The following is a 22,201-nucleotide window of genomic DNA, read 5'->3' as shown; positions in this document are numbered from 1 at the left end:
GCTTGCTTCTAATTTATATTTAAGAAATTCAGCTATACCACTATTGGGCATATACTCAAAAGACACTTCATCCTACAATGGAGACATTTGTGTATTCATAATATCCAGAAATTGGAAACAACCAGATTTCCAGTAAACAGGAGAATACATTAAGAAAATGTGGCACATTAACACAATAGACATTACAATTACTCAGACATTAAAAGCAATGAATTCTGCAGACAAAGGGAGGAAATTAGTAAAAGTCATTATGAGTGATGTAACAGAGACCCAGAAAGACAAACATGGTAAATGTTTGCTTATATTTGGATTTTAGGTATTAAGTCATTAATAAGCAAGACATTACAACCACAGAGGTTAGATATAGATGAAGGGAGTAGAGGTCAGGATCTCACTAGGAAGGGAAAAAAGAATAGATAGTTATGGATGGATTCCAGCGTCTAAACAGGGGGATCCTGGCCTCCATGTGCCTGTGCACACATATTTTTCTTCTGTGCACACACACATGCATTCACACATTTCCAAAACCACATCATACCTCATGTGTGTATATAAACAATTTTAGCTACTGATAATATTTCAATAGGTGTAGGTGAAATAAAGTACAAATACACAGGAAATGAAATTTTCATATACGTCTAATTAAGGAGCTGTAGTTAAAATAGAATATCCAAACACGTTATTTTTATTTTCAGAGAAACTACACTTAGGAAAGAGAATTAAATTAAAATAGGGTATTTAAACTATTCTTGATGTCAAAGAACACATTAAAATCCCTTCCAAATAGAAGCTTAGAAATTTACTACAAATATTGAGATTCCTTTGAGTAACCTAAGCATCAAAGGAACATTAATGATATCAAATAAAAAGGAGAGAGTAAGAGAATTCCTGTGGAAATATAAATTTATGGTTTACAATGAACTTAAAGGACTCTATGGTAGTTGGCAGCAGAAATTTCACAACAATGTACATGTGTAATATCACAAATTTTATTTAAAGAAGAATCTTGATTCTCTACTTGAACTATTAAATATCTTAAGAAGACTCTGAAAAATAATAAGTTTGGTAAAAACAATAATTGCAGCTGTACCAAAATGACTCCTTAAAAATTTCTGTAATTACAGTTACATGGGAGGAGGACTAATCACTTCTGATCTTGTTGGGCACCAGGAATTCGCATATACATATATGCTGACATGATACTCACAAATATAAATAAAAAGAGTAAATACTTTTATAAAAATGAGAAAAGTCACCATTATTTAAAAATCTGGTGACACGTTGACTGCAAGGTTGTCAGCATATTGATTATTCTGTAATCAGAACTGATTTGTACCAAAGGTGCAATTGTGGGATAGGCATTCATCACAAACTTCTGAACACTCAGGATGACTGGGTGGTACATCCATGACAGGAATGCGGTGGATGAGATGATGACGTCTTCCCAGTACATGACCACAAAGACAACCACCAGAAGCAAGATGGTCAGTGTGGCCTTTTTCTCTGGGGACGCTCTCAGGTGACTGAGGCTATGAAGATGCTTGCATTGCCTCTGATGTCTGAACAAGATAATCACCATGTATGCACTTGAGGTCATCATAACTCCTACAAGAAATACGTCTCTGATGATTGTCTCTGTTAAAATCAGTGCCTTGATGATGTAGTCCATGGGGAAGAGTGAGCAATATTTGGTGGACTTCATCTGGTTGGTCTCACTCACATTGGTAAAAGCACCAACGTAGAAGACAATGATGCTACTGAATGACAAATTGAGAGCCCAAATAAATAAGAAAGAATAGACCATGTATTTTTTTAGTTTATGTTTAAATTTTGCCAGTGAAGAGGTACTGGGACTGATAGTGACAGCCTGGAACACACTCAGGAGGCAGGTGATGCAGATGGAGAGGCCTCTCATCACTCTGTGTATGTAAAAAGTTGCCTTACATTTGAAGTCATTCTCAATGTTCAGTGACTCAAATATATCTGTAAGCCCGATTTCCCCCCCAACGAGGAGCAGCACTATGTGGACAAAGGTCAGTTGACAGGAGGTCAGGTCTATGAGCTTAGATTTATGCACTAGGATTATGAAAGTGTAGAAAAAAAGAAGAAACGTATTGGCGAGGAGTCCAAGAACAGCTTGGAAATAAAGGACATTCCTTAATGGGGACATATGTGGAAACTCTATTCATCTTAACATCATAGTGGAATCATATTTCATGTATCTGAAAAAACAATAGATTATACATCAGACTTGTGACTCAATGGTCACTATGTCTTTATCATCATTCTGTTATAACTACTTATTCTTGATTAATGTATGTCTTTCAATTATGAGGTTCCACATTTATATGGCCTATATTTCTATTTCTATATACCCACCATATATTTCCTGAGTATACATAGTATATTGTGCATAATAAATGCATTCTCAGCCATATTCAATGTAGAATGCACACTTTATGTGCCTGTATTACACCTAGGTGTCATTCCTTAGAAATACCATCATATTGATTTACATTGCCTCATTTAATAATTAACACCTAAAACAATAGTGACAAACACAGAATATTAATCACATTTTTACACCCAAATAAAACTTATGTTGACCTGGAAACTATTCAAAAAAGAAACAAAAAATAGTGAGGTGAGTCAGTCTCTGGTTGCACAATCTTAACATGCTCTATTTTGCAACTGTTTTCACTCATAATTCTAATGGAATCACAATGATAATCCCACTATTTTAATCAGCAAAATGTCTATCATAGTTCATACTTTCCTTTTTATGTCCCTTTTTCTATGAAGTCTTACATTCTCAGGATCCAGAATTAAAGACACACATACAGTTGGAGGCCACTTTCCGCACCCTGTTAATTGTATAGACATTGACTATGGGTCTCAATGTTCCTAGATGTCTCCCTATGTAGATCACATTCCATCATGAGTTGGAACACTCCACTTCAGGATTAAACAACTAACTCCCATTTATCAAGACAAACACTTTTTTCTTTTCTATTTTGGGGTGCAATTCATTAATAGTATGATCCCTTACGATTTTTTTTCTTTTTGTCTCATGACTTTTTCAGCAATCCATGTTGATATTGTATCTACCTACCCCTTCTTTTGCATTTATCTTCCTGCACCTAACATAAGAACCCTCCTTATCCCATTTTCCCTATCACATCAATTGTATTCTGCTAAACCGTACATCTTTCTCCCACCTTCTTCTGTCGTCCCCCTTCCTAAGGAACTCTCCTTTCCAATTTCCCTGATGAGATCACTTGAACCCTGCTATTCTCCTCTCCATCACTATGCACACCACTCCATCCAGGCTATGGTCCCGAATTGTTCTGGTATCTGTTGTCACTACACACATTTTATATTTACCTTACATTTGCTTTAAAGAAAATCTTCATCTAGTATAGGTACAGATTCATCTCAATTGCCAGGGCCAAACATCTAATTCTCCCATCAACATACATTTACAATAGTTCCACCGTGGTGTTTTTTTTTACCTCCAATATACAAGCTGGAATGATGGCTCAGTTGTTCAGAGAATGATTTACTCTTGCAAAAGACCTGGGGTAGATTCCCAGCAATAACGTAGTGGCTCAGAACCATCTGTAACTCTAGTTCTGGTGGATCCCTTGCCTTTTCAGACCCAGGCATGCAGGTGTCACACAGACATATCTGCAGACAAAACACTCATGTATGTAAAATAAAATAAATAAATCTTTCAACACAAATATATGTAAAATAATTTCCAATAATTATAAATTTACAATATGTCAATATTCACATGTTTTATAGGTAATATAAAAGGATGATATTATGTGGTAAAAGGTCATAGTCTAAAATGATTTTTTCCTTAGACCAAAGAAATGTTCTACAATATTTACAAATCATATGCATTGATTTGTAAATATTGATGACTAACAGAAAATGATGCATCTCCTAATTCATCAAGTGGCATGTTTCTCTGGAAACTCCCAGCTGAGACTGAACCAGAATAGACTTGACACAAACTGAGTTGCTAACATGTGCATGCACTGAGAACAGCTATTTGTTTTATTTGAAAAAAATAAATTGCAGTGCTTATGGCTTTCACATTAAAGTTTTAAATATTTACTTGTAAGTACTAGAACCTAAAGTGTACCCATAAACTTTCATAATATGGAGAAGCCATCACTATTAAATTGACCCAGACCTAAAGACCAAGTAGTCTGCAGGCAGCTGTCTGAAGAGATGGACAACAATAGAAACCAAGAGCTGCTTAGTGCATACATAGCTCTACTCTACATTCTTCCAAGAAAAAATCACTTTATCCATTTATTATCACAACATTTGATTTGGAACAGTCTTGTTTTATGAATTTATGTCCTTCGTGTAGTGTGGATTGTGGAGATAATAATATAGTGAACATGCAAATATATTAAATAAAACATATCATTTTAGTTTGAAGTTTTATCATATTTAGTGAATAATGATCAAAAAGCAGTATCACTGCTCAGAGAGAACACTGAGTGATTATGTGACTTCCATGGTGTTGGCTGAGGCACTGTCCACTGTCATCAACATTACTAAGTCCTCAGGAATCTGAGAAAGATCAAGTGACCTTAACCACTCATTAGTTCCATGAAATCTTTATGAAATACATAATGTCAGGAGGCATAAATAGTGATTACTTATTAAAGTTATTAGTTTATATTAACTTCCTGATATTGATAAATAATTTTAATGTATAAATGATTCTTTGGAAATGGAATTTAGCACAGGCACAGCTGGAAGCACACAGACACTGACTAGAATATTGCATCTCACAGTTATGAGCCAGGTCCCCTGAGATGAAGCAGCAGCAGCAGCAGAAGTGTCTGTCACTGCAGAGACTGTGGGGAAGCAGTCAGACCCAGAGCCTGGAAGCAGTCAGACCCAGAGCCTGATCACACATCACATGGAATTTGTGTCTGGAAAAGATATGAAAATGTTCAGTGGAAGTGTGTGTGTGTGTGTGTGTGTGTGTGTGTGTGTGTGTGTGTGTGTGTGTGTGTGTGTGTGTGTGTGTGTGTGTGTGTGTGTGTGTGTGTGTGTGTGTGTGATGACTGAACTACTGGTCTAAGAATAGATCAATAGCACATTGAGTACTGAGGCTGCTAACATAAATTTGTTTATAGCATGTGAGTGAAAAACTGAGGATTATATCAAATGTGTTCATGAAATACAAATGTTAAGGAAAATGGAGAAAGTATCTCTGTTTCCTGGGCAACTGGATCAGATCCATGAGGGTCCTGCCTAGAGTACCAGTGCAGACTTTTAATGTGAATTACTCAAAACTAACGGAAAACTCTGTAATGATTGCAAACATAAACTCATGCTTCCATCATTTGGTTTTTGTGGTTGGGATGGTCTGGACCCAGTGACTTAATGATATATATTTTTAAAACAATTTCATAATTTACATTATCTGATTTCCATTTTAATTTTGGTATTGTGTATGTAAGTGTGTGTGTGTATGTGGGGGGCACTCAACCCACACTTCAGACTGGCTTCAATCAAACTCACAATGCTCCTGCCTTAGCCTTCAAATGCTGGCATCACAGGCGTGTGCACCACACCTGCCTTCACTTTCTGTTAAGTCTCCTGTATACATTATAAGTGATATTCCAGCAACATAAAAATGGACTTATAACATTCAGCAGATAAACTTACTTGGCATATTTTGTGAATGTGTATTTTAATACGCAATTGTATTTTGTAACTATTAGAGGAAACTTGGGAGATTTTGACTTTAAATAATTTTGTACTATTCAAGAATTGAAACATGTTTCACTGCTAATGAAAAGCTTACTCAATATTATATCAGTATCAGTGCTACAAAATTCAACTTAGAAAACTTGAAATATTAAACTTAACATTATTTTATGAGAAGATCTAATATCCAACAGAAATTTTTCATTTACATTTTTGTAAGCATAATTTTGCAAGGATTTAATAAATAAGTGACGTGAAATATCCAGATATTTTTAAATACCTAGAAAATAGTTACATTATTAGAAATCACTTCAATAGAATGAACAAATATATGTGAATTTTTAAAACTTATTCATACAATGTTAAGAATATCTTATGTTTTACTAGTTTAAACTTTTCTCAGAATTCCTAAGTAGATCCAAACTTAATGGAATAGAAAATAACTGATGAACACCAAATGAGTTAATATTTGTTGTATATTTCTGGCTTAAGTTTCAGAGAAATAAATCCATAGTCAGTTAACTTTAGAAAAGCATCAAAATGAAAAAATACAAAATATAATTGAAATGTAATTCAGTATTATAAATTTACTCCTGTAAAGGAATATATGTGGGTTCTCTTCTTTTCACCCACTAAATTATTTCATGAATTTTGTGAAATGCATGGAAGACTAACACAGTTGTTGTCTGTTGTGTTTACTTATGATAGAGTTTGGCTCAAAAGTAAAATTCTAAGCATTGAATTTTCTATTCTCTAATCATTTTATTACAGAAAAATCTTGATTTACTTCATTGTGGCCTACTTAAAGCTTTCACTATCAATGAATAGAAAAGCAAACACTCACCTGACTGAGACCTTGATCAACATCCATGTAGAATGAGGCCCTAAGAAGTAGCTATAAGAGAAATGTCATCAGCTCATCTCCCTCTACACCCATAATTATTATGTCATCTATAGAGGGAAGTTCTGACCTTGAGGTTGTTAGAAAGTGGTACCATCAATTGGAAAAGTTCACTTCCCTAATTCCAGGAAAACAGTGGAGTAGAAACAGCTGAGCTCTGGGTTTCCCGTGTGTGAGCTGTTCTCCCCAGGCCATATCTGTCTATGTGGATTATCTGATCCCAGTCATTGTGAATAAAATAAAATGAATAATGATAATATACCATTTAAAAGAAGTAAAAACATTTTTGATTCCCCAAGGTATCGTATCATTCCTGCTTCCAAAGCTTTCCTTATATCTCCAAACTTACTTGACAGTGGTTTCAGAGTCTCATCAAAAAGTTAACAACACTTTTGCTAAAATTAATAAAATTTCCACTCAGACACACAGTCTTCCATCTTCCACCTTCTTCCTCCTTGTTAGATGGGGTAAGGGTGGTCTAGAGATTGAAAGAATGGCCAACCATTGATTATTCTAGCCTAAAACACTTGCCAAGCTGTTAAGCCCACCCATAACACTGTCTAGATCACCAGGATCTACAGGCTGGATGACTCAGAGATCTAGGATAGAACCAAACATGACAAGAGAAAAAAATGTCAATGTTTCATGATATTCTGACATTCACTTAGATTGAATTCCAGTTTCATGAGAGATGCATTAGCCAGAAGATGATGGAAACACTTCTAGACACATGGCTAAATGTAGGCAAAAATAGAGAAGAAAAGAATGTCTACATATAAGCAATGTGTTTTGAAATTATTCAAAAGAAAATTCTCAAATATTTTGTATGATATCTAAAAGAAAGTCTGAAACAGAGATTTTAAGGTTGTTAGACAGGGACTAAGATATGAAGTATACAAAAGATGGTCTAAATTGACCACAGCTGTGGTGATTTAAATGACATATTCCCTGGAATCTTGGGCATTTAAATATTTAGTTTCCAGTTGCTGTTGCTGTTTGAGATGATGCATTTACTTACTTATTCTTTATTAACAAAAATTCTAGTGTCAGATATCAAAATAATAATCTGAATGGTCAGAGAAGAGGCAGAGAAGCTACAAGTGACCACTTCTCTCTCATTCCTAGATCCAGCCCTACTACTCTGCATGTCTCTCTTTCTGTCCTCAATCCTGCAAAACCTCTACATCTAATTTTGGTCAGTTAGTAGCTAGTTACAACCACTGAATCAAAGAAACTTTATTGTCAGTCTCATGACCATCAGAATGTGATCAAAATATCCCACAACAGTACTCCATTTTTGTCTAAAAAAGAGGGAAGATTTTAACTCTGAAACAGTAAAATTACATACAATAAGAATAATTATTGGGTAAAATTACATTCATAATGTCTAGTCTATTTGCATTTGGCAAAATCAAACAAATACTACAATAAATGTCCTATCTTGGTGAGTCCAACATTTTGTACCTCATTTAATTTCTATCCTAATTTGTGTAACAAATCAAAACATTTTCTTTCTTTCTTTTTTCAATTTTTTTGTTACAGGTGTTTTCTGTCAAAGCATTTTCTTAGATAAACAACTTAAGCTTTTATGTGTCTCAACTTCATACATGTCATATCACATTTGTGAGTTTCTTTTCTGAATTTTGTAACAAGGAAAACTGTAACCTTAACTATCTAGTATTCAACTCAATCAGAGACTAAAGGAGAAAAAAGTAAGTACAGAGCAAGGAACTTCTAAAACTATAGAAATGACAAAAAATTTGTCAACCTGGACACACCCAGTGTTTCCCTGCAAGGATGGGCCATCCATCTTTGACCTACAGGGCTAGAATATTTGACAGACTTTTCTGAGAAGCAGGAATTTTGAAGGATTACCCTACCTGTCTTGGCAAAGTTTGTCAGTGACATTTGTTTGTGTCTCACTTGTCCAAATTGGACATCATACTATTAACAGTCAAGTCAAAGGCAGATTGCTACCCAGTGGCTAACTTTCGCCACAAAGAAAGCAAACTCCAATAGGAGGTTATTTGATGCCCATCATCTTGTCTGAAGTAGTCTCATAAAATTTTAGATATTTTTTAAAAATTGAGATACTTACAGGTTAGCAAAATTTTAAAGGAACAGACAAATATCATTGTCATGTAAAGTCTTGCTATTAAAATATCTTAAATGACACATTCTGTAGGTCTATGAAGTACATTAAGATCACTTATCTATTTAAAATATATCTCTGTTTGACCTTGAAATCATACCTAACATGAATACAAGTTTGATTGTTATAGATGACTATTAACCTGGATTTATTATCCTAATACCATGTCATGATAATGTTCAATGATGAGAAATTTACATTACATTGATAAATGAGTGGTGTAAATGCAATAAAGAGTAGAAACATATACACAGTATAAAAATAACCTTAAAATTGTATGAATATGGGTGGTAGCGGAGGGAGAGGGAACTAGGATTGACATGTAAAACAATCTTGTTTCTAATTGAAATAAAAAATGGAAAAAAATTGTATGAATGTACAAAAATATATACCAATGAAAAATAAGGACTAATAGTTGCCTTTTTAGTTCAAAAGTGGATACAATAATCTTCCCCTTTATCCTATAATTCCTCTATCCCCCATTTTCTTTTCAGGATGAAATCCCAAAATCCAACCATCTTTATTTCCTCCCTGACTATGACCAATAACAATTGTAATCAACTCACCTAAATGACAATAGTATCCATAATCCACCAACCACTAAACACTACCCACCACACCTCTTGGGAATGTCGGAGTCATGTTTTTAAGCTGCTTTCTGTTCACTGGGGGCAATAGCATCTTTGGGTGACCCTCAGAAAATTGAGGTAATTTTCAAGTCCTGGGACAACTGGGCCTTGTCCAGTCTCTGTGTGATGGGAAAGTGTTCACCTTACCTAAACATGACAATGAGACAGAAAGGTAACAAAGAAACAAAAGAACTAACATAAGTTATGACACAATTGGGTTTAACAGACATCTATAGAACACTACATCCAAACACAAAAGAATATACCTTCTTCTCAGCACCACATGGAACTGAGCCACATACTCCGCAAAAAGCAAACCTCAACAGGTACAAAAAATTTGGAATGCCCCCTATATCTTATCAGAGCACTAAGGTTTAAAGGTAGAATTCAACAACAACACAAAATGAAAACAATAAGACACAATTTCTGGGATACATTGAAAGGCTATCTGTGCATAAATAGTAATCATTTTAGAAATACTTGAATTGTGATATTAAATCATAACTTGTTGGAACAACCTTTCTCCTAGAGATTTCCTAATTTGTATTAGTGACATGTGGCTTATTTCACAATGCTGCTAGATTGATTTCAATTTTGTTGGAGGAAGATTGAGATTTATAGTATAGATAATAAAGTGGTTATATATTTCCCATACCCTATTATAGGAGGTATGATAATGATTCATTTAAATCTATAGTACAGAGCCATAATAAGAAAAACAGCATCGCACTTGCACCAAACCTGACAGACAGAAGGTACAAACATGAGGTCATTAAGCTGCAGCCACTGATCTTTGACAAAAGACACACTGGAGAAAAGCCAGCCTCTTCCCCTTTCGGTACATGAAAATTTTATGTTCACATATAAGATACTTAATGTATAGCCCCATCTCTCGCTCTCACAGAAATTAATTCCATGAGTCTGAGAGACATTAAAATAAGACCCAAATGAAATAATTAAAGGGAAAAGTAGGGCAAACTTCAACATATGGACAGGCAGATTTCTAAATCAGACTCCAGTTCCACAGGCAATAAGGCCAGCAGGTATCAAATGGGACATCATGAAACTAAACAGCTTCTGCATAGCAAAGGGGCAGTTAATTGTTGGGAGCCAAATCTCATGGCTGGGCATGAGATCCTAGGCCATGCTTGGCAGGCCACATAGTTAACCTTTACATAGCAGCTCCTTAGAACCTCAGCTCAAGAAAAGAAACAACTTAACCCAGTCCTCCACCCACAGGCTCAGTCACCTAGGCAACCCCTTCCTGGACCTCTTACTCATGAACTCTTTACCCTGCCAAACATCCTCTTTGTGCTTCCTAATATCCTGCCTATACCAACACCTGGTGCACAAACAACCCATTCTGCCCCTCCCCATATCCTGACTATATAAGCGAGCCTGAGAAAAGTAAAGTTTGGCACTTGATCAGAATCCTGTCTTGTGGTCGTTCTTTCTGCATCTCTTGTCCCCATTCCCTATCCCTGACTCTCTGCCCCAGGTTGACGTCCTGCAGGTTGGGACAACTGCTGCCCAACGTGCAGCTGGATAGAGTTGGAGATCTGGGAACTTCAGTGCTCATTAGAGAGACAGGCCCGTCCATGCAGTGAGGCATCCACGACAAGGTCGATTGTGAGCCTCGGTTGGAGGAAGACCCAGCAGTCTGCCCAGCACTTGGGACTTTCAGTTCATGAGCACCACCTACACGGAAAAGGTGAGTAATGGGACAAGCATTTAGCAAGGAAGACTTCTTTCTTTCTGGGATCACAGAATCCCTCAAGACACAGGGAACTTGGGTTAAGAAAAAACAATTGATAAAATTAGCAAGGAAGATTTCTATCTTTCTGGGATCAAAGAATCCTCAAAGCTTGAGGAACTCGGATTAAAAAGAAAAAAAAAAGTTCTTCCTCTTATTGGGGATCTTTGTCCATGGTTCCCCCAGGAAGGAACCATTAAAGAAATTGGCTAGAGTTGGCAACTGCCTCTAAGAGTTGATCGTCTGACGACATGGCAGACCAGATGGGTTCATAAGACACGAAGTGCAACAGTACAGTGTGGGTGGGGCCAGGCTAGGGAAGGGTCACTAGCGAGAAGCCCATGGCAGGTTGGTTTGAAAAGTAAAAGAAAGAAAGCTTCACACAATCTTCTTAATGCTATTATGTTTGAAACTGCCAGTGTTTCTTTGTTTCTGCAGCTGGCTTGTGGATCCATGGCGAGTTTGTCCACTATTACAGTGGCCAATGGTGGGGGAGAGTTCAACGTTCTCCTTGTCGATTCCTGGGGAATGCTGGGAAGTTGCCAGTGAGGTCATGGAGTTAGAGAGGTGAAGGTTGACAGTGATGCTAAGCTGGCTCTGCAGAGCAGGAGGGGAAGGGGATGTGGACGTCAGGAGGGACTCCTATTATGAGACTTTGGGTTCTGAAAAAATCCCTGTCCAAATCGCTGCTCTTGGTGTTTCCACTTTCGCTTTTTGCATGAGCCAGAAATGTTTTCAGCAGTTTCTTTCCTTCTCTTTTTCTAAAAGGAATGGTGATGTAAATCTAATACAATGCTTAGGAATAGAGTATACATGGGGGCTGTAAGTGAGACCTCGCAAAGAACTGAGTTGTGTAGCTAACAGCTCTGGATCTGTAGTTATGCGCAGAGGCCTTTCTGAAAGCTGTCTGAAGGTTTTCCTGTCTTCTCATTCTTCTCACTTAACCATTCATTGACCAAGTGCTTCTTTGTTTTGGGGTACTTTGTGGGACATTTATTAAGTCCTGGAATTTCCACTAAAGTAATTATTTCTGCTGCTGCAGTTTTGGTTTCTGGCTCTATAGCGAGTACAGTGTTTTCAATATTGCTATGTTGTGATGTAACTTCAATGTCAGGAGAAGATGGCTGTATGTCTGAACACAAGCTGACAGTCCTGTGTCTCTGACACTGCTGTCCAATGTCCCGATCAACCCATTCTACGCTCCCCTGAAAATGACTATGATGACACTGACTCAATGATTGGCTTGGCTGGCTTCCCTCATATGGGAAAATAACCTCCTGTTACTCCTTTTTGCTTCCTTCTACCCATTCCTACAGCTTCCCCATGGCTCACTACCCTCCTCCCTCCCTTCCTTGGACCTTTGATAGGGTTCCTATTATTATTTTCCTTTGCCCCTTGGCCCTTTAATCAACTGTGGCCTTTGTCAAGCAACAAGTGGACTCTGCCACTCAGCCTGTCCTGGTCCAATACTAACCCTCTTACCCACGCCAGCTTCAGAGGTGCAGACCTGGATGGCACTGCAAGGAGACCTTGTCTTCTGAGGAATATGCCTGTGTGCAATGGGGTCGATGTCCTAAAGCTACCCACCTCCACAAAAGGCATCTGGACCGTCCTGCCTTTCAGATGGCTCCAAGAAGCCATCCCTGAGGTCAGAGAAAAATGTCCTTTATAAAATCCACATCGATTCTCCAACTGGGAGCCAGGCCTCTATCCCCCTCTGCTGAAAAAATTGGCCACTTCTTTTATACAAGGAAGGGGGAATATGTTGGGAGCCAAATCTCAGGGCTTGGCATGAGATCCTAGGCCATGCTTGGCAGGCCACATAGTTAACCTTTACATAGCAGCTCCTTAGAACCTCAGCTCAAGAAAAGAAACAACTTAACCCAGTCCTCCACCCACAGGCTCAGTCACCTAGGCAACCCCTTCCTGGACCTCTTACTCATGAACTCTTTACCCTGTCAAACATCCTCTTTGTGCTTCCTAATATCCTGCCTATACCAACACCTGGTGCACAAACAACCCATTCTGCCCCCGCCCCATATCCTGACTACATAAGCTAGCCTGAGAAAAGTAAAGTTTGCCACTTGATCAGAATCCTGTCTTGTGGTCGTTCTTTTTGCATCTCTTGTCACCATTCCCTATCCTGACTCTCTTGTCCCAGGTTGATATCCTGCAGGTCAGGACAGTTAATAAAGTAAAAAGACAGCCCACAGAATGGCAGAGAAATCTTGTCCAGCTGTACATCTGACAGAGGATTATAGCCTGAAATAAACAAAGAAATGAAGAAACTAAAGAAGAAATCATACAATTCAATTAAAACATGAATGAAATAAACAAAGAACTAACATAATTCAGTAAATACATAAATAACTCAATCATCTAAATCAAATGTCTGGTTAGCACTGAAAGAACTTTCAACCTCTCTTGTCATCAGGGAAAAGTAAACTGAAGCTATTTTGAGATTTCACTTTATACCAGTCAGAATGCCCATGAATAATATAAAGCCAGAGACAGATATTGGGGTCCAAGCTGAAGATCAGAGATGCCAAGCGGCCAAACCACCAGAGATCTCTGACCTCTACTAATGCTCAGACTGAGGGGGCTATCCACCAGACCATAGATTGCATTTCCAGACTGTACTGCTTCTCACCAAATCTACTGCTGCCTGAGACAGCACTGAGCTCCTTATATTCTCTCTATTGCTGGGATTAAAAGTGTGAGCTGTTTCTTTTTTAGAGTGATTCACTCTCATGTAGCCCAGGGTGGCCTTGAACTCACAGAGATCCATCTGCCTGTGTCTCCTGAGTCCTGGGATTAAAGGTGTGAGCCACCACTGTCCAGCTTCTATGGCTGTGGCTAGCTTTGCATTCTGATCTCCAGGCAAACTTTCTTAGTTGATAAACAATGTATCAATGCAGCCAGGTTGGGAAGGAAGGCAAACACTGATTCACCGCTGTTAGCAGCACAAACTTGTACATCTACTATGGAAATCAGTGTGTTGGTTCCTCAGGAAGCTGGGAATACAGCAACATCAAGATTCAGCTATATCACTATTGGGCATATACCCAGAGGACACTTCATCCTACTAGATAGACATTTGTGTAATCATAATATCCAGAAAATGAAAACAACCAGATTTCCATTAAACAGAAGAATAGATAAGGAAAATGTGGTACATTAACACAATAGAATATTACTCAGACATTAAAAGTAATGAAATTTTCCGATAAAGGGACTGAACTATTAAAAGTCATTCTGAGTGATGTAACAAAAACCCAGAAAGACAAACATGGTATATGTTTGCTTGTATTTGGTCTTTAGCTATTAAGTCATTAATAAGCAAGATGTGATAACCACAGAGGTTAGATATAGAGTTGGGGTATAGAGGTCAGGGATCTCACAAGGGAGGGAAAATAGAATATATTATTATGGATGGATGAGGAGGTCTAAAGGGGAATTAAATGGGGAAAGACAGGGAGAAGGGGGCTATAAAGGGAATGCCTGGGGGGACAGCTAAAACTAAGGAACACTTTGGGGACCATGTGAAAAACTTAATACAGTAGAAGCTTCCTAAAGTGTATAAATATAAGAAAGTGATCTAAATGAAATGGCCAAATAACAGGGCGGACAGTGCCCCAAATGGAACTGCTCATCACCAAATGAAGCTTCTAGTACTGGGACTTCTTGCTCTAGGTTGCTGTCCCGCGGGTCAGGATAACTACATTCAGTTAGTTGTGTAAGTATTGTCTCCAGGACAACAGGTGTTGTCTATGATTTTCTACAGAGCAAACAATAACCTTGACAATAACCTGGGTTGTTTTCAGGTTCTCATGGTGCCCCTTCAAAAGAAAGGCTTAAAAATTCACTACCAATAAGGAGATTCCTTTGAGTAACCTCAGCTTCAAGGGAATATTTATGATATAAAATAAAAAGGAGAGGATAAGAGAATTTCTGTGGAAGTACAAACTTATTGTTTACAATGAACTTAAAGGACTCTATAGTAGTTGGCAGCAGAAATTTCACAACAACGTACATGTGTAATACCACAAATTTTATTTAAAGAAGAACCTTGATTTGCTACTTGAACAATTAAACAGTCTAAGAAGAATCATTAGTTTGGTAAAAAAGAAGAAGAAGAAGAAGAAGAAGAAGAAGAAGAAGAAGAAGAAGAAGAAGAAGAAGAAGAAGAAGAAGAAGAAAAAGAATTGCTGCATCACCAGAATGACTCCTTACAACCCTCTGCAATTCCGGTTCTGGGGGAAGAGGAGCATTGACCACTTCTGACCTCTGAGGGCACCAGGAATTCACACATACATACATGCTGACATGATTCTCACAAATTTAAATAAAAAATGAATAAATCGCTTTATTAAAAATGAGAAAAATTACCCTTTTTTAAAAATCTGGTGGCACTTTGACCACAAGTTTGTCAACATATTGAAAATTCTGTTATCAGAACTGATTTGTACCAAAGGAGTGATTGTGGGATAGGCATTCATTACAAACTTCTGAACAGTCAGGATGACTGGGTGGTACATCCATAACAGGACTGCAGTGGATGAGATGATGAAGTCCACCCAGTACATGACCACGAAGACAACCACCAGAAGCAAGATGGTCACAGTGGCCCTTTTCTCAGGAGATGCTTTCAAGTGGCTGAGGCTGTGAAGATATTTGCATTGCCTCTGATGTCTGAACAAGATAATCACCATGTATGCACTTGTGGTCAGCATAACTCCTACAAGAAACACATCTCTGGAGGTTGTTGCTGTTAAAATCAGTACCCTGATGACAGAGTTCATGGTGTAGAGTGAGCAATATTTGGTGACTTTCATCTGGTTGGTCTCACTCACATTAGTAAAAGCCCCAACATAGAAGATCCGGTTGCTACTGAATGACAAGTTGAAAAACCACAAAAAGAGGAAAGCATAGATTATGTATTTTTTTAGTTTATGTTTAGATTTTGCCAGGAAAGAGGTACTGGGACTGATAGTGACAGCCTGGATCACACTCAGGAGGCAGGTGATGCAGATGGAGAGGCCTCTCATCACTCTGTTTATGTAAAAAGTTGTCTTACATTTGAAGTCATTCTCAATGTTCAGTGACTCAAATACATCTGTAAGCCAAATATCCCCTCCAGTGAGAACCAGCACTATGTGGACGAAGGTCAGTTGACAGGAGATCAGGTCCATGGGCTTAGATTTATGCACTATGATTATGAAAGTGTAGAAAAAAAGGAGAAATATATTGGCGAGGACTCCAAGTCCAGATTGGAAATAAAGGACATTCTTTAATGAGGACATATGTGGAAAGTGTATTCATCTTAAGATCATAGTAGAAACTTATTTCATATATCTGAAAAAATATAGATTATTCATCAAATCTGTGACTCAATGGTCAGTATGTCTATATCAACATCCTGATTTACCTACTTATTCTTTTGGGGTTTCTACGGGGTTTCTCTGTATTGCTTTGGAGGTTGTCCTGGAACTCTCTGTGTAGACCATACTGGCCTCAAACTCACAGAGATCAACATGCCTCTGCCTCCTGAGTGCTGGTATTAAAGGCTTGAGCCACCAAAGCCCAGCTGACCTACTTACTCTTGATTAAACTATCGCTTTAAAAATTTGAAGTTCCCATTGGATATGGCCTATATCTATATGCCTTCTATATACTTCCTGTGTATACAGTGTATTGTGCATAATAAATGCATTCTAAGCCACATTTAATGCAGAATGAACACTTTATGTGCCTGTATTGCATCTAGGTGTCATGTCTTAGAAATCCTAGTCTATTGATTTACATTGCCTCATTTAATAGTTAACACCTAAACAGTAGTGATGAAACAGAATAATAATCACATTTTTACAACCAAATAAAACTTATGTTGACCTGGAAAATATTCACAAAAAAAACCAAAATCGTGATGTGATTCAGTCTCATGTTGCATAATCTTAATATGTTCTAGTTTGCAACTATGTTTTCACTCATAATTCTAATGGAATCACAAGGACAATTCATGGTAATCCCAGTATTTTAATCAACAAAATGTCTGTCATAGTTCATATTTTCCATTTTTATGTTCCTTTTTCTCTGAAGTGTTACATTCTCAGGATCCAGAATTAAAGACATACATAGAGCTGGAGGCACTTTCCACACCCTGTTAGCTGTATAGCCATTGATTATGGGTACAAATGTTCCTAGATGCCTCCCAATTTAGTTCCCATCCCAACACCTTTTGGAACACTCCACTTCAGGTTTAAAGAACTAACTCCCAGCTATCAACACAAACACTTTTTTCTTTTCTTTTTTGGTGTGTGTGTCGGGTAATTCATAATAATGTGATTCCTTGTGATTTCTTTTTTCCTATGACTTTTCCAGCAATCCAGATTGTTGTTTTATCTCCCTACATCCTTGTTTTGTATTTATCTCCCTGCACATAACATCACAACCCCCCATTATCCCCTTTTCCTATCACATCAATTGTATGCTGCTTTCCCCCTTTACCTTCCTCCCACCTTCCGTCCTCCCCTCCCTAAGGAGTGCTCCCTTCCAGCTTCCCTGATGAGATCACTTGAACTGTCATTCTCCCGTCTAACGCTCCACACACAAACTCAGTCCTACCCATGGTCCCGGTTTGCTCTGGTATCTGCAGTCACTACAGGGTTCATACTCGCATTTGATGATGTGCAGATAGGGGCTCCAACAAGAGAGCACAGGTGACACAAATACAATACAAAATGTGTATTTTCAACACATTGTGACAAACGTCAACTTGCTGAAGATGATCATATATTGATCCTGTTTTGGAATTTCTGTTTTAAAAGAGATTCCTTCAAATGTAGTGGAAAACACAGTCCCCAGTGTTGTCATTTGCCATCAGCACCCAGACAGTTTTTACAGATTCAATCAACAGTGTTAGATTTCGTGCTTGTGTTAGTGATTTGTGGTTACCAGTATCAATGTTAAATTGAATTAATTTAATTCGGTACCTTGAAATTAGCTTTGTGACAAAGAAATATAAAACTACTACACTTATCCAGATTTCTGTGAGAAAAAGACTGCGTAACTATATTGTAAAGTCCAATTATATATTCCACACATATGGATGTGGAATATATAATGGATGGATCCATGAATGCATGCATAGAAATAATGCAGAAGTTAATGTATGAGCCAACCCTTTAATGTACCCGTGAATATGTCAACATAATTCACACATTTTATATTTACATTATATTTGCTTCAAAAACTCTTGATCTAGAATAGGTATAGATTTATCTCAAATTGCCAGAGCCAAACTTGTGATTCTCCTACCAATATACATTTATAGTAGCTCCATAGTGATGTTCATTTTTTAAATCTCCAGTATTTGAGCTACAGAGAGGCTCAGTGGTTCAGAGCATGATTTAGTCTTGCAAAGGACCTGTGTTAAATTCCCAAAAAATGGCATAATGGCTCAGAACCATTTGTAACTCTAGTTCTGGGGGATCTATTGCCCTCTCAGACCCAGGCATTCAGGTAGCACACAGACATATATACAGGCAAAACACTCATATATGTAAAATAAAATAAGTAAATATTAAATAAATAAAAGCTCCAGGATAACACTTAATTCAACCTTGGTCTCCAAACTGAGAGAACTGGAGTCCAATTCAAATTGTAAAACTGCAAATGGACAAAGCATATATGTAAAATAATTTTCAATGATTATACATGTATAATATATCAATATACACATGTATTACAAGTAATATAAAAGAATGACATTATAAGGTATAAGGTCATAATCTAAAATGATTTTTTTCCTTAGCTTAAAGATATGCTCTACAACATGTATATTTCATATGCACTGATTTGTAAAAATTGATGACTTACAGAAAATGATGCATCTCCTAATTCATCAAGTGGAATCTTTCTCTGGACCTCAACCCAGCTGAGGCTGAACCAGAAAAGACCATAGCTACCATTGATAAAAGTGAGTTGTTAACATGTACATGCACTGAGAAAATTTATTTGTTTTATTTGAAAAAATAAATTGCAGTGCTTACGGCTTTCACATTAAAGATTTTAATATTTATTTGTAAGTGCTAAAACCAAAAGTGTACTCATAAACTTTCATAGTATGGAGAAGCCATTACTATTAAATTGACCCAGATCTAAAGACCAAGTAGTCTGCAAGCAGCTGTCTGAAGAGATGGACAACGATAGAAACCAAGAGTGGCTTTGTGCATACATAGCTCTACATTCTTCCAAGAAAAATCAGTTTATCCATTTATTATCACAATATTTGATTTGGATCAGTCTTTTTATGAATTTATGAAGCAGTGGTTTTGTAGTCTGCTTTGTGGAGATAATAATATAGTGAACATATTTATACATTAAATAAAAAGTATCATTTTCATTTTAAGTTTTACCATATTTAGTTAAAGATGATCAAAAATCAGAATGACTGCTCTGAGAGAACACAGAATGATTATGAGATTTCCAGAGGACAAGATACATGGTGTTGGCTGAGGCACTGTCCACTGTCAGCAACATTAATAAGTCCTCAGGAATCTGAGGAAGATCAAGACCTTAGCCACTCAAAATAGTTCCATGAAATTTTTACAAAATACATAATGCCAGCAGGCATAAATAGTGATTACTTATTTAAGTTATTAATTCTTAGTAATTACCTGATACTCTTATATAATTTCAATGTATAAATGATTCTGTGGAAATTGAGTTTAGCACAGGTGCAACTGTAAGCACACAGACACTGGCTAGGATATTACAATCTCACAGTTATGAGCCAGGTCCCCTGAGATACAGCAGAGCAGCAGAAGTGTCTGTCATGCAGAGACTGTGGGGAAGCAGTCAGACCCAGAGCCTGATCACACGTTATAGCATTTGAGTCTGGAAAAGATATGAAAATGTTCACTGGAAGTGTGTGTGTGTGTGTGTGTGTGTGTGTGTGTGTGTGTGTGTGTGCGTGTGTGTGATGACTGAATTACAGGGTCTAAGAATAGATCAATAGCATATTGTGTACTGAGGCTGCTAACATAAATATGTTTACATCACTTGAGTGAAAAACTGAGGGTTATATGTAATGTGTTCATGAAATATGAACGTTAAGGAAAATGGAGAGTGTATCTCTGTTTCCTGGGTGACTGGATCAGATCCACCAGGGTATTGCCTAGAGCACCAGTGCAGAATTTTATATGTGAATTACTCAAAACAACCTGAAAACTCTGTAATGATTGCAAACATAAACTAATGCTTCCTTCATTTGCTTTTTGTGGTTGGGACGCTCTGTGTCCAGTGACTCAATGACATTTATTATCATAGTTTGTTCCATTTATTAAAACAACAATTTCATAATTTATGTTATCTGATTTCCACTTTAATTTTGATATGTATGTGGGTGGTGTTTCTCAACTTCAGACTGGCTTCAATCAAACTCCCAATGCTCCTGCCTTAGCCTTCAAATGACGGCATTACTGTCATGTGCCACCACACCTGCCTTCATTTTCTGCTTAGTCTCCGTATACATTAGCAACATATTCCAGCAACATAAAAATGGATTTATGACATTCAGCAGTAAAACTTACTTGGCATATTTTATGAATGTGCATTTTAATGAGCAACTGTATTATGTAACTATTAGAGGAAACCTGGGGGATATTGATTTTAAATAATTTCATACTATTTGAGAATTGAAACTATTTTTCACATGTTAATGAAAAGCTTACTCAATATTATATAAGTATCAATGTTACTAAATTCAATTTAGAAAACTTGAAATATTAAATTTAACATTATTTTAATGAAAACATACAATAGCCAACTGAAATTTCTCTAGTTAACATTTTTGTAAGCATAATTTTTCAAGGATTTAATAAATAAGAGAGGTGAGATATGCAGATATTTTTAAATACCCAGAAAATATTTACTAGAAATCACTGCAATAGAATAAATATATGTGAATTTTTAAAAACTTACATATACAATGTTAAGAATATTTTATATTTTACTAGTTGAAACTAGTTCAAACTTTCCTCAGAATTCCTAAGTATATGCAAACTTAACAGAACAGAAAATTACTGATAAACACTAAATTAGTTAACATTTGTTGTATATTTCTGGCTTAAGTCTCATAACAATAAATGCATCCAGTTAACTCGAGAAAAGTAGTAAAACGACAAAAGACAAAATATTTTTTTTCTTTTATCTTTTTCTTTTTTTTTTTTTTTTGGTTTTTCGAGACAAGGTTTCTCTGTGGAGCTTTGGAGCCTATCCTGGCACTCACTCAGGAGACCAGGCTGGCCTCGAACTCACAGAGATCCGCCTGCCTCAAGACAAAATATTTTTAAAATGTAATTTAATATTATCAATGTACTCCTGCAAATGAATAAATGTGGGTTCTCTGTTTTTCACCTTCTGAATTATTTCATGTATTTTGTGAAATGAATGGAAGACTAACACACAGTTGTCATCTGTTGCGTTTGCTTGTGATACAGTAATGACCCCAAAGTAAAATTCCAAGCATTGAATTCTCTAATCATTTTATTACAGAAAATCTTGATTCACTTCACTGTGGCCTACTTAAAGCTTTCACTATTAATGAATAGAAAAGCAAACACTCACCAGCCTGGGTCTTTGATCAACGTCCGTGTAGAATGAGGCCCTCAGAAGTAGTTATAAGGAAGTAATATCATCAGCTCATCTCCCTCTACACCCATAATTATCATGTCATCTGTAAAAGGCAGTTCTGACCTTGAGCTTGTTAGAAAGTGGTACCATCAATTGGAAAAGTTCACTTCCCTAATTCCAGGAAAAGAGTGGAGTAGAAACAGCTGAGCTCTGGGTTTCCCATGTGTGAGCTGTTCTCCCCAGGCCATATCTGTCTATGTGGGTTAGCTGATCCCAGTCATTGTGGATAAAATAAAATGAAAAATAATAACACCACTTTTAAAAGAAATAGAAAAACAATTTTGATTCCCCAAGGTATCCTGTATCATTTCTGCTACTAAAGCATT

At 36.9% G+C, this 22,201-nt stretch overlaps 2 protein-coding genes across 2 annotated transcripts; both read right to left on the bottom strand.

Annotated features, from left to right (window-relative positions):
• Positions 1 to 1,258: 1,258 nt before the first annotated feature.
• On the bottom strand, positions 1,259 to 2,200 carry LOC100769206 (putative vomeronasal receptor-like protein 4). Its single transcript, XM_027429760.1, is given in 1 exon segment — positions 1,259 to 2,200. A coding segment is annotated over 1 exon segment (942 nt).
• A 13,365-nt stretch (positions 2,201 to 15,565) lies between these two features.
• On the bottom strand, positions 15,566 to 16,513 carry LOC100764863 (putative vomeronasal receptor-like protein 4). Its single transcript, XM_027429761.1, has one exon. The coding sequence runs from the start codon at positions 16,481 to 16,483 to the stop codon at positions 15,566 to 15,568; it is 918 nt and encodes a 305-aa protein (XP_027285562.1). The 5' UTR covers positions 16,484 to 16,513.
• Positions 16,514 to 22,201: the final 5,688 nt, after the last annotated feature.

The sequence above is a fragment of the Cricetulus griseus genome, chromosome 8 (assembly GCF_003668045.3).
Source record: "Cricetulus griseus strain 17A/GY chromosome 8, alternate assembly CriGri-PICRH-1.0, whole genome shotgun sequence".
In the NCBI taxonomy this organism is placed as follows: Eukaryota; Metazoa; Chordata; class Mammalia; order Rodentia; family Cricetidae; genus Cricetulus; species Cricetulus griseus.
Note: the sequence above shows the minus strand (reverse complement) of the source record. Positions and strands in the feature narration are given on the sequence as shown.

Excerpts from the sequence above, each read along its gene's own strand:
- LOC100764863 (XM_027429761.1), bottom strand. The coding sequence starts at position 16,483 with ATGTCCTCATTAAAGAATGTCCTTTATTTCCAATCTGGACTTGGAGTC.